At 51.2% G+C, this 11845-nt stretch overlaps 4 protein-coding genes across 4 annotated transcripts; all 4 read left to right on the top strand.

Moving 5' to 3' along the window:
* Positions 1 to 739: 739 nt before the first annotated feature.
* On the top strand, positions 740 to 2563 carry N7479_001277 (protein phosphatase 2A regulatory subunit CDC55; the record flags this gene model as incomplete). Its single annotated transcript, XM_057248974.1, has 6 exons — positions 740 to 783; positions 922 to 962; positions 1044 to 1141; positions 1220 to 1868; positions 1926 to 2488; positions 2540 to 2563. 6 exons carry the CDS (start codon positions 740 to 742, stop codon positions 2561 to 2563), a joined length of 1419 nt encoding a protein of 472 aa, XP_057113406.1.
* Positions 2564 to 3258: 695 nt separating this feature from the next.
* Positions 3259 to 3467, top strand: N7479_001276 (uncharacterized protein; the record flags this gene model as incomplete). Its single annotated transcript, XM_057248973.1, is given in 2 exon segments — positions 3259 to 3262; positions 3277 to 3467. The coding sequence occupies 2 exon segments, from the start codon at positions 3259 to 3261 to the stop codon at positions 3465 to 3467; spliced, it is 195 nt and encodes a 64-aa protein (XP_057113405.1).
* A 410-nt stretch (positions 3468 to 3877) lies between these two features.
* N7479_001275 (transcriptional regulator SIN3) lies at positions 3878 to 8864 on the top strand (the record flags this gene model as incomplete). Its single annotated transcript, XM_057248972.1, has 4 exons — positions 3878 to 3978; positions 4049 to 4113; positions 4204 to 8156; positions 8211 to 8864. 4 exons carry the CDS (start codon positions 3878 to 3880, stop codon positions 8862 to 8864), a joined length of 4773 nt encoding a protein of 1590 aa, XP_057113404.1.
* A 1196-nt stretch (positions 8865 to 10060) lies between these two features.
* coaT (acetyl-CoA hydrolase ACH1) lies at positions 10061 to 11762 on the top strand (the record flags this gene model as incomplete). Its single annotated transcript, XM_057248971.1, has 3 exons — positions 10061 to 10203; positions 10264 to 10504; positions 10569 to 11762. The coding sequence occupies 3 exons, from the start codon at positions 10061 to 10063 to the stop codon at positions 11760 to 11762; spliced, it is 1578 nt and encodes a 525-aa protein (XP_057113403.1).
* Between the last annotated feature and the right edge of the window lie 83 nt (positions 11763 to 11845).

Raw genomic sequence — 11845 nt, 5'->3', positions numbered from 1 at the left:
TATGCCCGACCTAAATTATTTGAAGAATATTCAATTTCATTTTACATCGAATTTATTATTTCAATATTCAACTTAAGAAATACTAGCATACTTGATATTGACGGTGCCCAAGATTGTTGGTATCTTCGTAACGAACACACTCTCCCCACCACCGCCTCAACTCATCTGGGCAACTTCACTTCACAACTCTTTTCCTTGTCTTTCTTCATCGCCCCCGGACCAAGTACGCAACACCATCCCCCTCCCAGCTTTTTATAAATTCTGGAGTTTGTTCTAACCACCTTTGCTTCAATAGAAACTTTTCTCTCATCCCCTCTCAAGCTCTGCTGCGGGTCCACTCATAACAAGCACGTTCACCTGTGTTTCATCAGCTTTGCCATCTCATTCGGCAACAGCTCTTTATTCCCCAGCTCGTCTTTCCAACTTGGATCGTTCTAGCTGTTCACCCCCCTCCCCTGCCCCTCTTTCCGACTTACCGCCATCCACACTCGAAACCCCTCTCCACCTCCGGTGACCGACTGTTCTCTCTATTTACGCTTTCTCCATTCGTTATTCCCATCCGACCGAATTCTTTCGTGTCGGCTATCGCGCCCATATCGTTTTTCAACGCGAGTGATCCTTTGCATCGACAATAGAGCTTCCGGAGGCATTTGCCAGCCCGCTTTTCCAACCCGCCTTTCCGTCCCTCCTATCTTGGTCCTTGCCCTTGTCGCATTCAAGGGCTAGCTAGAACGTGAAAATGGTAGACAGAGATCCAGGCACACCTACCTGGAAGTTCACACAGTAAGTTTGCCCGGATCGCACCTTTCGGACATTCCCGCCGCCCTATGGCGGTTTCCATTTTTCTCTTCCTTTTGTCCAGGCGCCATCAACCCAACCTCACCACAAACAGTCATTGAATGGCGGTTAACTTGGTATCAGATGCTTCGGCGACAAAGGCGATGTAGAAGATATTACAGAAGGTAATTGGCAGCCTCCCTCGCACTATTCGGCCGAACCTGGTCAATTTCCACAGAGTGCATCGACTGACACGCGCTCTTCAGCGGACATCATCTCCACCGTCGAATTTGACCACACCGGTAACTACTTGGCCACTGGTGACAAGGGAGGAAGGGTGGTATTGTTCGAACGAAACGAGACGGTAGCCCACCCCCTCCGGTCTTGTTCAATTTTTCAATTTTTTTTTGTTTTGCCTTGAGCTAATCATTGAACAACACAGAAAAAAACCTGCGAGTATAAGTTTCACACAGAGTTCCAGTCACACGAGCCAGAGTTCGATTATCTGAAGTCGCTAGAGATCGAAGAGAAGATCAACAAGATAAAATGGTGTCGACGACAGAATGCATCCCATTTCCTCCTTTCGACGAATGACAAGACGATAAAGCTATGGAAGGTTTTCGACAAGTCGCTGAAAGTGGTCGCCGAGAACAACTTATCGAATGAACTCACCCCCGCGAACCCTGTCGGGGGTGGAGGTATGGCTCGCGCACCCCGCATCTCCTTCAAGGACCCCTCTGCGCTCAAGCTGCCCCGTCTGACACACCATGACACGGTTGTTGCCGCTGTTCCGCGGAGAACATACGCCAACGCTCATGCGTATCATATAAATAGCATATCCGTTAACAGCGATGGTGAAACCTTTATCAGCAGTGACGATCTGCGAGTGAACCTATGGAACCTCAACATCCAGGACCAGAGCTTCAACATCGTGGATATCAAGCCAGCGAATATGGAGGAACTCACAGAAGTCATCACTGCGGCCGAGTTCCACCCGGTTAGCTGTAACTGGTTCATGTATGCTAGCTCCAAGGGCACAATCAAGCTTGCGGATATGCGACAACGGGCGTTGTGTGACGAACATGCCAAGCGTGAGTACAAGTAGTATGGAGTTGTGCCAATTATCTTTACTGACTGTTGTATTGCAGAGTTCGAACAAGAAGAGGATGCCTCGTCCCGTTCTTTCTTCTCGGAGATTATCTCCTCAATCTCCGACGTGCGATTCTCCAACGATGGGCGGTACATCGTGTCCAGGGACTACTTGACAGTGAAGATTTGGGATGTCAACATGGAACGCCAGCCAATCAAGACCATCCCCATTCATGAGCACTTGCGCCCTCGCCTCTGTGATACGTACGAGAACGATAGCATCTTTGATAAGTTCGAGGTGGTCTTCTCTGGTGACGCGGAGAACGTTATGACCGGAAGCTACAACAACAACTTCATGATCTACCCCACAGAAGAACAAAAGGATACGGAGATTGTGCTCCAGGCAGACAAGTCGGCATTCAAGGCAAAGAAGGTTGGTGTACCCACGCCGATGAGCAAGGGTAACGGAAAGAAGGCCGGTTCGCGATCCGGCAGCCCTGCTGGCCCCGGCAGTCGTATGAAGAAGGAGACCGATGCCGACCAGATCGACTTCAACAAGAAGATCTTGCACATGAGCTGGCATCCATTCGAAGACAGCATTGCCATTGCGGCGACGAACAACGTAAGTCTTTGGTCTCGGGCCAAATACCAACACTACTAACTGCGAATACAGCTCTTTGTTTTCTCCGCTCTTTAATTGCACCAAGTACCGTTGTACCGTCACAAGGCCATTATCATTTTCCATGGACAGGCGCATCTAGGGGTTGGATCGGGTGGCTGGAGGGCCTTGGTGAACAGGCAAGATATGAAGAATGAAAACCAGAAAATAATGATAGCAGCAAGCCACAGGTTCCATAATCACAGGACTCTCCCTTCCCCTCCCCCACTCCCTATCTCTGCTTTCATTGTGGAATTTCATCTGTTCGAGTTTTGGAGACCTAGTTTTTCTTCACCTATGTCCCCTTTACTCTTTTTTTCTGCTTTTGCAGTGGTGTTGCCAAAGGCGTATGGTGGCCAACTCATGATAGAGAATGTCATGCCTGTTTCAAGGCCTTTCCATAGTTAGTACTGAAATACCTATAGATTTGGTAGCTAACTAGTATTGGAATGTTAGAAATTCTCCCCTAATTTTGAGCGAAAAAAGACAGTATAATTTTATTGTTTAAGCCTCTTTCTTGCATTGCCTATTATATTCTCTGACTGAATAGGAAAATAGGGGAAAAATACATGAATAAAGGTACCCTGAAAAAAAAAAGCTGAATAGAGGCCACTCGAGGCATTGTTAGCCAGCCCTTACCCTCCGCCCCTTTCCGTGGCTTGACAAGCGAGAGGTACCCCCGGCCTTCAGAGCGAGTCTCATTGTGCAGATTGATGCATAAGATATACTATACAATGAGTAAGTATCTATAGCTCTATTCAAGCGGTTTATCTCCATTCATGACTTCATGCTATTCACATTGATCACCTCGTCACCCCATGCCTGTCATGTTTTTCTGCCGGCAATGGCGGGCGATGACGAAGGCGGACTGAAATTGACCTATCGCACAATACAATGCGTGACTAATGTAACATCTCCCATTGAAGCAAGTCCCGCCAATTGAGACGAACAATACCGTAATGAATGAATTATGAATACAATTCGGAGAATCAAATGTCCGTTAATCATGCACTAAACTATAAGAGGTTAGCTCCGGCCAGGAAAGCCTCCACTGGAGCCCGCGATCGGTCGCGCGCAATTCCATCACCCCAGTTTGTGTCTCTTGTCTATCCATACTTCTCTACCGGTTCTTTCTTGCTGCGTGGAGTCGGTTCCTGTCTTCTTATCTGCGAGACTCCGGGTCATGCTGTGACCCTAGTGCAACCCGAGCGTTGCCAGTCGATTCCTACACACGAGACTACGAGCTCCAGCTCTTCGATTACCCAGACCCTTACTTTTTCTCCCCTCCTCGACCCTTGTTATCCGTGAAACCTACCTTTCTACTTCTCTCCTACTGGGGTTCGTGCATACATCATGAACTCTGGAAACGATAACTGGCACTCCTCCGGTGGGCCGCCGTCGCATCCTGGCATCGATCAAATGAACCAGCAGCCTCGGCCCCTGGGGTCTTTCAGGTACGAGAAGTCGTATATAGTACAACTGGCTTGATATGTATACTAACATGGCATTCTTGCGCTTCAATAGTCAAAATCCCTCTCAGCAAGGCCAGGCCTCCCAGCCCTCGGGCCCAGTACTTCCCCCTCCAGGTGGTGAGTGCCTCTGTGAACTCCGGATTTCCTTGCGGGGATCCCATGATAGAAAAAAAAAACCAGTTTAAACTAACTGATCACTTTATTAAGGACCTTACCACCCTAGTCAGTCAGGTGGCCACTCTCTTCCTGGACTGGCAGAATTAAGTCAGACCCACGGAGGTCAGCACCAGCCTTCCGCGTACGGCCAGCACCCAGCAGGCCCGTCGCATAACAACGGCCATTCTCTTCCCGGAATTGGTCAAGCCATGCAACACGCTTCTCCACAGCTCAACCGCGAGCGGGAGCGGGACTCCAGGGAGCGCGAAATCATCGAGCGTCAGCGCCAGGAAGAAATGGCTCACCGTGAGCGTGAGCGCGAGCGTGATCACCGTGAACAAATTGAGCGGCAGCTAGAACGCCGCGAACAACCCCACCATCCTGTTCAGAGCCACACTGGTTCGATTCCCCTCCATCAACCCGTGGCCAATAAAGTCCCCAACTCCATTCACGGCCCGGGTGGACTCCTCTCGAACCTTGGCGGAAACCCGCAGAACGGCCACCAGGGCGGACCTCAGTCTGCTGCTGGCTTGTTCGGTCCTCAAATGCAACACGGCGAAGGCACACCTCGCTCGTACATGCAGCATCCAGGTGGTCCGCAAGGACAGCCTATGATGGCATACAATGCCGCGGGACAGCAAATTCCAGGCAATGTTGCTGCTCTTGCCCAGGGCCAGCAACCTATTCTGAACGATGCTCTCAGTTACCTTGACCAGGTTAAGGTGCGCTTTGTTGACCAGCCAGATGTCTACAACCGTTTCTTGGATATCATGAAGGATTTCAAGAGCCAGGCTATCGATACTCCTGGTGTGATTCAACGTGTTTCGACACTGTTCAATGGTCATCCCGCTCTTATTCAAGGATTTAACACCTTCTTGCCTCCTGGCTACCGCATTGAGTGTGGTACTGAAGACAACCCTGATGCAATTCGGGTCACAACCCCATCTGGCACAAACACTCTCAGTATGCCACGCGCAGGACGTCCCTTTGAGACAATCACCAATGTTGTACCCCCCACCAGTGATCCGCATGGTCGTTCTGATTTCTATCGTGACCAGTCTCGACCTGGCTGGCAACAAGGACAGCAACAGGATCAGCAGCAAGGCCCCACTTCTGGATCTTACTCCCCTGGCTCAAGAATGATGGGCGGCATGTACCAACAGGATGGACCTGGACCCGCTCAGGAGCATCACTATGGATACCCCACTCAACAGGAGCAACAAGCTGCATCAGCCATGACTCACCAGCAAGACCACCGTGGAGTGGCACAGCTACAAGGTGCTGCCTCTGCAGCATCTGCTGGACTTGGCAGATCGTCCCTCATGGGAGTTTCCGCTGCTGGACAGAACTCTAGTCTCACTCAGCCGATGAACAATTTGGCTGGCGTCGGAACTGGTATGCTCCAGGGTGCCCAGGATCTGAACAAGCGTGGTCCCGTGGAGTTCAATCACGCCATCAGCTATGTGAACAAGATCAAGAACCGCTTCTCAAGTGCGCCAGAGATCTACAAGCAGTTCCTCGAGATACTCCAGACTTACCAACGGGAGTCAAAGCCTATACAGGATGTCTATGGACAGGTTACTCAGCTGTTCAACACTGCCCCAGATCTCTTGGAGGATTTCAAACAATTCCTGCCGGAATCTGCCGCGCATGCCAAACAAGTAGCTGCACAGCGTCAAGCCGAAGAGCAGGCCCCTCTTAGCAACCTCCGTGGCGAACCTGCAGGTTTCACCTCCCAGACTCCTAACCGTGACGTCAAGATGCCTCCTCTGGGCCAGTTCAATGTGAAGGACCCCAAGGAAAACAAGAAGCGTCGTGGTGGTCCAGGTGGTGGCGTTGGCTCTATCTCGGGGCCTGCCGGTTCTGAAGCTGCTCGCTTGTCTGAAGCAGGCCGAGGTGGCCAGACTTCACAGTTCGGCAACGCTAGCAAGAGACCCAAATACCACCATGGAAAGCCTTCTGTCGACATGGCAAATGTCTCTCCCACTTTGGTTCCTGCTCTTCCAGAGCCTCTTCCTCCCTCGGTTTCCATGACACCTAGCCAGGAAGAAATCGCGTTCTTTGATCGTGTCAAGAAGTTCATTGCCAATAAGCAAGTGTTCAGTGATTTCCTGAAGCTTTGCAACCTGTACACTACAGATCTCCTCGATCGTCACGTCCTGGTTAAGAGAGCTGAGGGATACATTGGTTCCAATGCTGAGCTCATGAGCTGGTTCAGACGTTTCATGAGCGCCGAAGAGCCTGAGGATAAGCTCATCGATCCCAAGGCGAACCCGGAATCTGGTGTGGTCAATCTGGCTCACTGCCGGTCTCTTGGACCTAGCTATCGACTTCTTCCCAAGCGTGAACGCCAAAAGCCCTGCAGTGGACGCGATCCGCTTTGCAACGGTGTTCTCAATGACAACTGGGCCTCACATCCCACCTGGGCTTCGGAAGATTCTGGCTTTGTTGCGCACCGCAAGAACCAGTACGAAGATGCTTTGCACCGAATTGAAGAAGATCGCCACGATTACGATCACCACATCGAGGCTTGCAGCCGTACCATTCAGCTCATCGAGCCCATTTGCCAACAATTCCTTTACATGAGTGATGCGGAACGCATTGCATTCAAGTTGCCACGAGGTCTCGGTGGCCAAAGCGAGGCAATTTACCAGCGTGTCATTAAGAAGATTTACGACCGTCAGCGCGGCGAGAAGGTCATCCGGGACATGTTCCTCCGTCCTTGCCACGTCCTTCCCATCGTCCTTTACCGCCTGAAGCAGAAGCTTGAGGAATGGAAGGCCTGCCAGCGTGAGTGGGATAAAGTCTGGCGCGAACAGATGCAACGAGCATACTGGCGCAGTCTTGACCACCAGGCCATCGCTACTAAGCAAACTGACAAGAAGCTCTTTGTCGCCAAGAACATCCAGCAAGACCTGCAGACGAAGCTTGAGGATGGAAAGGCTGGTCGCAAGGGTGGCTGGGCCCCACTTAAGTTCCAGGCTCAGTTCCAGTTCAGCGATACTCAGGTCCTCCTGGACGCTGTCAACTTGCTTTTCGTGTACTTTGACCGCAACACCAATGGCTTTGGTGCTGATCCTCAGCGACTAATGAACTTCCTCAGGGATTTCATTCCTACTTTCTTTGGCCTGGACCGTTACACTTTCAACTTGTACATGGATGAAGTCTACAACGCCATCAACGATGACGATGATACTTATGCCAATGATGATGTCTCGAACGGAAGCCGCAAGGGGGCGGACTTGCAGAAGCTGGATCTTCTGCGTGAGGCCCTTGAACGTGGTGATCAGACTGAGAAGCCTGTGAAGGAGGATGGTGTTGTGAACAACCATGATGAACTCCCTGTTGTCCAAGTTGCTTCCACTGTTTCTGAGTCTGAGGACTCCTTTGACGTGGCTGAACTGCGCTGGATGGAGCATCCCGGAAAAGGCAACTTCAATCTTGAGCATGAATACACACTCAACGAGAAGTACAAAAAGAAGGAACACCACATGTACTGCAATCTGAACATCTTCTGTTTCCTGCGTACCTTTGAGATCCTCTACTCGCGTCTCCTGCGCATCAAGGAGCAAGAGGCGTCCGCCCGCGAACAAGTCCGACGTGGTGTTCTACCCAAGGCTGCCCACGATTTGTGCTTGATCGACCGATTCCCTGGTGATTTCTTCTATGATGTCTCCCCCGAAGCCAATCTTTACAAGCAGATCGTGCGTATGTGCGAGGAGGTTATTAAGGGCGATATCGACCAGGTTCACCTGGAAGAGACCCTGCGTCGCTTCTACATGCAAAGCGGATACCTGCTCTACAACCTGGAACGCATTTTCTCCTCCATTTCTAAGTTTGTGGCGTCCATCTTCACCGGTGACTCTCGCGATCGCAGCTCCGATATTGTCAATCTCTTCTTCAAGGAACGTGAGAAGGAGGAGACTACCCACCACCAGGAGATCCAGTACCGCAAACAAGTCGAGCGACTGGTCAAAGATGGAGATATCTACCGTGTCACTTTCGTGAGTTTTTTTTAATTCCCATGAATGCCCTGACAACAACTAACAAATCTTTAGTACCCTACCGACCGCCGTGTCACTGTCCAAGTGATGACTAGCGAAGATGCAACCCTCGACAACGAGGAACTCACTCCTGAGGAGCGCTGGTCCTACTACGTGACCGCCTACTCGATGCGCGACCCCACCGAAGGCGTGCAATTCTCCAAGATGCGCATGCCCCTACTGAAGCGCAATCTTCCCCCCAAGCTCGAAGAAGATGAAGAGTACGAGCGCTACTACCGCACCCTGCAGCACCACGACGGTCTGACCATCCGCATCTGCGCCAACAACTACACCATGTTGTACCAGCCACCCACCTACGACTGGTTCTGGCGCTCCAATGCCCCCATCCCAGAGAAGGATGCTGACAGCGAGGCCGTCAAGGCCCAGGCCGAGGAACTGGCCAAGGAGAAGGCCGCGCTTAAGGAAAAGCGCCATGACCGCTTCGTTGAGAAGTTCGTCAACAACCCGGCCTGGGCCCGCGGTCTCAGCAAGGACCAGGTGGACGAGAGCAACCAGCGCTTCCGGTCCTGGGTGGATGGCACCCTCATTGACAGTCCCGCCCCGGGCCGTGAGGGATCTGCGTCTGGCTCTGGCTCCGCGGCCCCCGCCGCGGAGGCGGAGAAGGATGACGGCGCAGATGTTGAGATGACTGATGTCGAGGCCGCATAGGCGGCATTTGTGCTGGGGTGTAACTTTTACGACGGGTCAGTCCCCCCCAAGAGTGGGGGGGGACTGACATGCATTATTGTTGTTTGTGGGGGGGGGGGGGGGATGGACGGCGTACACGATGAGGAAATTGCGATGAATAGTTCTTTGTTTTTTCATCTTTTCTTTTTTTCTCACGGTTTCCGTAGTCTGTATTTGTATCTCTCTTTTTCTTCTAGTATCTCTTACTTTATTCTCACAAATGAAATGGTCGTGGAGAGATAGGCCTGTTTATTCTTAATTTAATTTACTCAGAGTGTATGTCCTCATAATGCCTTCTCAGTAAATAAGCCTACATGTGTTACAAAGTAGTTAATTCAGATCTAAATGAAATATGCAGACTAATTTGAAATTATACAGGAATTGTGAAGGGCCAATTACTCCATATGGACACCTATCCAGACACCCTAATACGGCAATTGCCTCGAACTTCCGGGGTAGAATTGGATTCCTCCGGATCATCGGCTTCTTTTACTCCATCGGCACGACTAGCGGCACTCGATGGACCCAATGGCGTGAAATGGATTATCCAATGTGCAGAGTGGAAATCTCCGTGTGGCCGAACTTGCATAGCCGATTCCCGAGACGTGGAGTCGGGGGAAACTCGGGGGTCTGCTGGATTTGTCTTTTTTTCATGTTCTTGGATGGTATGTTGGAGTATTTATTATGGGATGATTAGGGATTATATAGTCAATTGAAAATGAGGGTTAATAGTGGTGATATGGAAGTACACAGAGAGTGCAGGTGGGAAAAGGGCATGATTATGTCAAAACCGAGAGATCACCGAACGACCAGTCAGCGCCGAGTCAATGCCGTACTTGACGTCATGATGAATATTCTGCTGCGATAAGCATCATCGAGAGGGAAATGGTGGGAAAGGGGATTTAAGTGGAATTAACGGGGAATAAGGAAAGTAATATGATTTGTATTGAAATCGATATTCAATTGTGAAACTATACAATAATAATTATAGAATATTTATCCCAACTATACAATTGCGAACACCCTAGCCCTATCCCAAACTTCCCTTCTTCCGGAGCTATCGGCCTTCCTTTGTGGAGACCTTTGCCCGTGGGGTTGAAGAAATTACTTATACCCCCAGATCCCCTTCCACTCTTCTTTTTTCCCACATTTTTGACACTCTCCCCTCTACCCCTATCATGTCTGCTTCGGCATTGTTGAAGAGCCGTGTACGGCGCCCATCTTACCTCAAGAAGCTCGCCAAAGCTGAGGATCTCATTCACCACTTCCCCAATGGCACGTACATCGGTTGGTCCGGATTCACCGGTGTCGGTTACCCTAAGTATGTAACACAGACCAATTGGATGTCAAGCGCAGAACTAGAACACTAACGTCAATTCAGGATGGTTCCCATTGCTCTCGCAGATCACGTCGAGAAGAACAACCTCCAGGGAAAGCTGAAGTACAACCTGTTTGTCGGTGCTTCCTCTGGCGCAGAGACTGAGAGCCGCTGGGCCCGCTTGAACATGATTGAGCGCCGCAGCCCTCACCAGGTCGGAAAGGAGATCGCCAAGGGAATCAACAATGGCCAGATCAAGTTCTTCGATAAGCATCTGAGCATGTTCCCCTCGGATTTGGTCTATGTAAGTTTCGACATTTTCTAAGTTGAAAGAAAAAAAAAGATCGGCCCGCTAACATTTTCCGCAGGGCTGGTACACTCTGAACAAGCCTAAGCCCACAATCGATGTGGCAGTTATTGAGGCTTCCGCCATCACCGAAAACGGAGGCATCATCCCCGGTGCCTCCGTCGGTGCCTCGCCCGAGCTGATCCAGATGGCCGACAAGGTCATTATCGAAGTCAACACCTCCATGCCTTCCTTCGAAGGCCTGCACGACATCACCGGCTCCGATCTTCCCCCTGGCCGCAAGCCCTACCTCGTCATGGCTCCCGAGGACCGCATCGGAACAAACTACATCCCCGTCGATCCTGAGAAGGTCATCGCCATCGTGGAGTCCAACTACCCCGACCAGACCCTCCCCAACGCCCCCGAAGACGAAGGCTCCCAGGCCATCGCCTCGAACCTCATCGAGTTCCTCAAGCACGAGGTCAAGCACGGCCGCCTCCCACCCAACCTCCTCCCCATCCAATCCGGCATCGGCAACATCGCCAACGCCGTCGTCGGAGGCCTCAGCAAGGGCGGCGCCGACTTCAAGAACCTGAAAGTCTGGACCGAAGTCCTGCAGGACTCCTTCCTCGACCTCTTCGATAGCGGAAACCTCGACTTCGCAACCGCAACCTCCATCCGCTTCTCCCCCGACGGATTCAAGCGCTTCTACGATAACTGGGAGCGCTACGCCGGCAAGCTGCTCCTGCGCTCGCAGCAGGTCTCCAACAGCCCCGAGATCATCCGTCGTCTCGGCGTCATCGGCATGAACACCCCCGTCGAAGTCGATATCTACGCCCACGCTAACTCCACCTGCGTTATGGGCTCGCGCATGCTGAACGGTCTCGGCGGTTCCGCTGATTTCCTGCGTAACTCCAAATACAGTATCATGCACACTCCTTCTGCTCGTCCTACCAAGACCGATCCTACCGGTGTCAGCTGTATCGTTCCGTTCGCTACCCACATCGATCAGACTGAGCACGATCTCGATGTCGTCGTTACTGAGCAGGGTCTTGCTGATGTTCGTGGATTGTCGCCCCGTGAGCGTGCCCGTGTCATCATTAAGAACTGCTCGCACCCTGATTACACCCCTATCCTCACTGATTACCTTGATCGTGCGGAGTTCGAGTGTCTCCGTAAGGGTATGGGTCACGAGCCTCACATGCTCTTCCAGGCCTTCAACATGCACAAGAACTTGCAGGAGAAGGGTACTATGAAGATTGACTCTTGGGAGTAGAGTTGTGTGAGTGTTGTTGGTAGTTGCAGTACCTCGTTATTATAAAACCTGGTTATGCGGTTAGGGCGTTTGGGGTATTTTTT

Source organism: Penicillium vulpinum (genome assembly GCF_028829585.1).
Source record: "Penicillium vulpinum strain IBT 29486 chromosome Unknown utg000001l_segment0_segment0, whole genome shotgun sequence".
Lineage (NCBI taxonomy): Eukaryota > Fungi > Ascomycota > Eurotiomycetes > Eurotiales > Aspergillaceae > Penicillium > Penicillium vulpinum.
The sequence above is the reverse complement of the archived record's forward strand: the minus strand, read 5'-3'. Positions and strand labels throughout refer to the sequence as shown.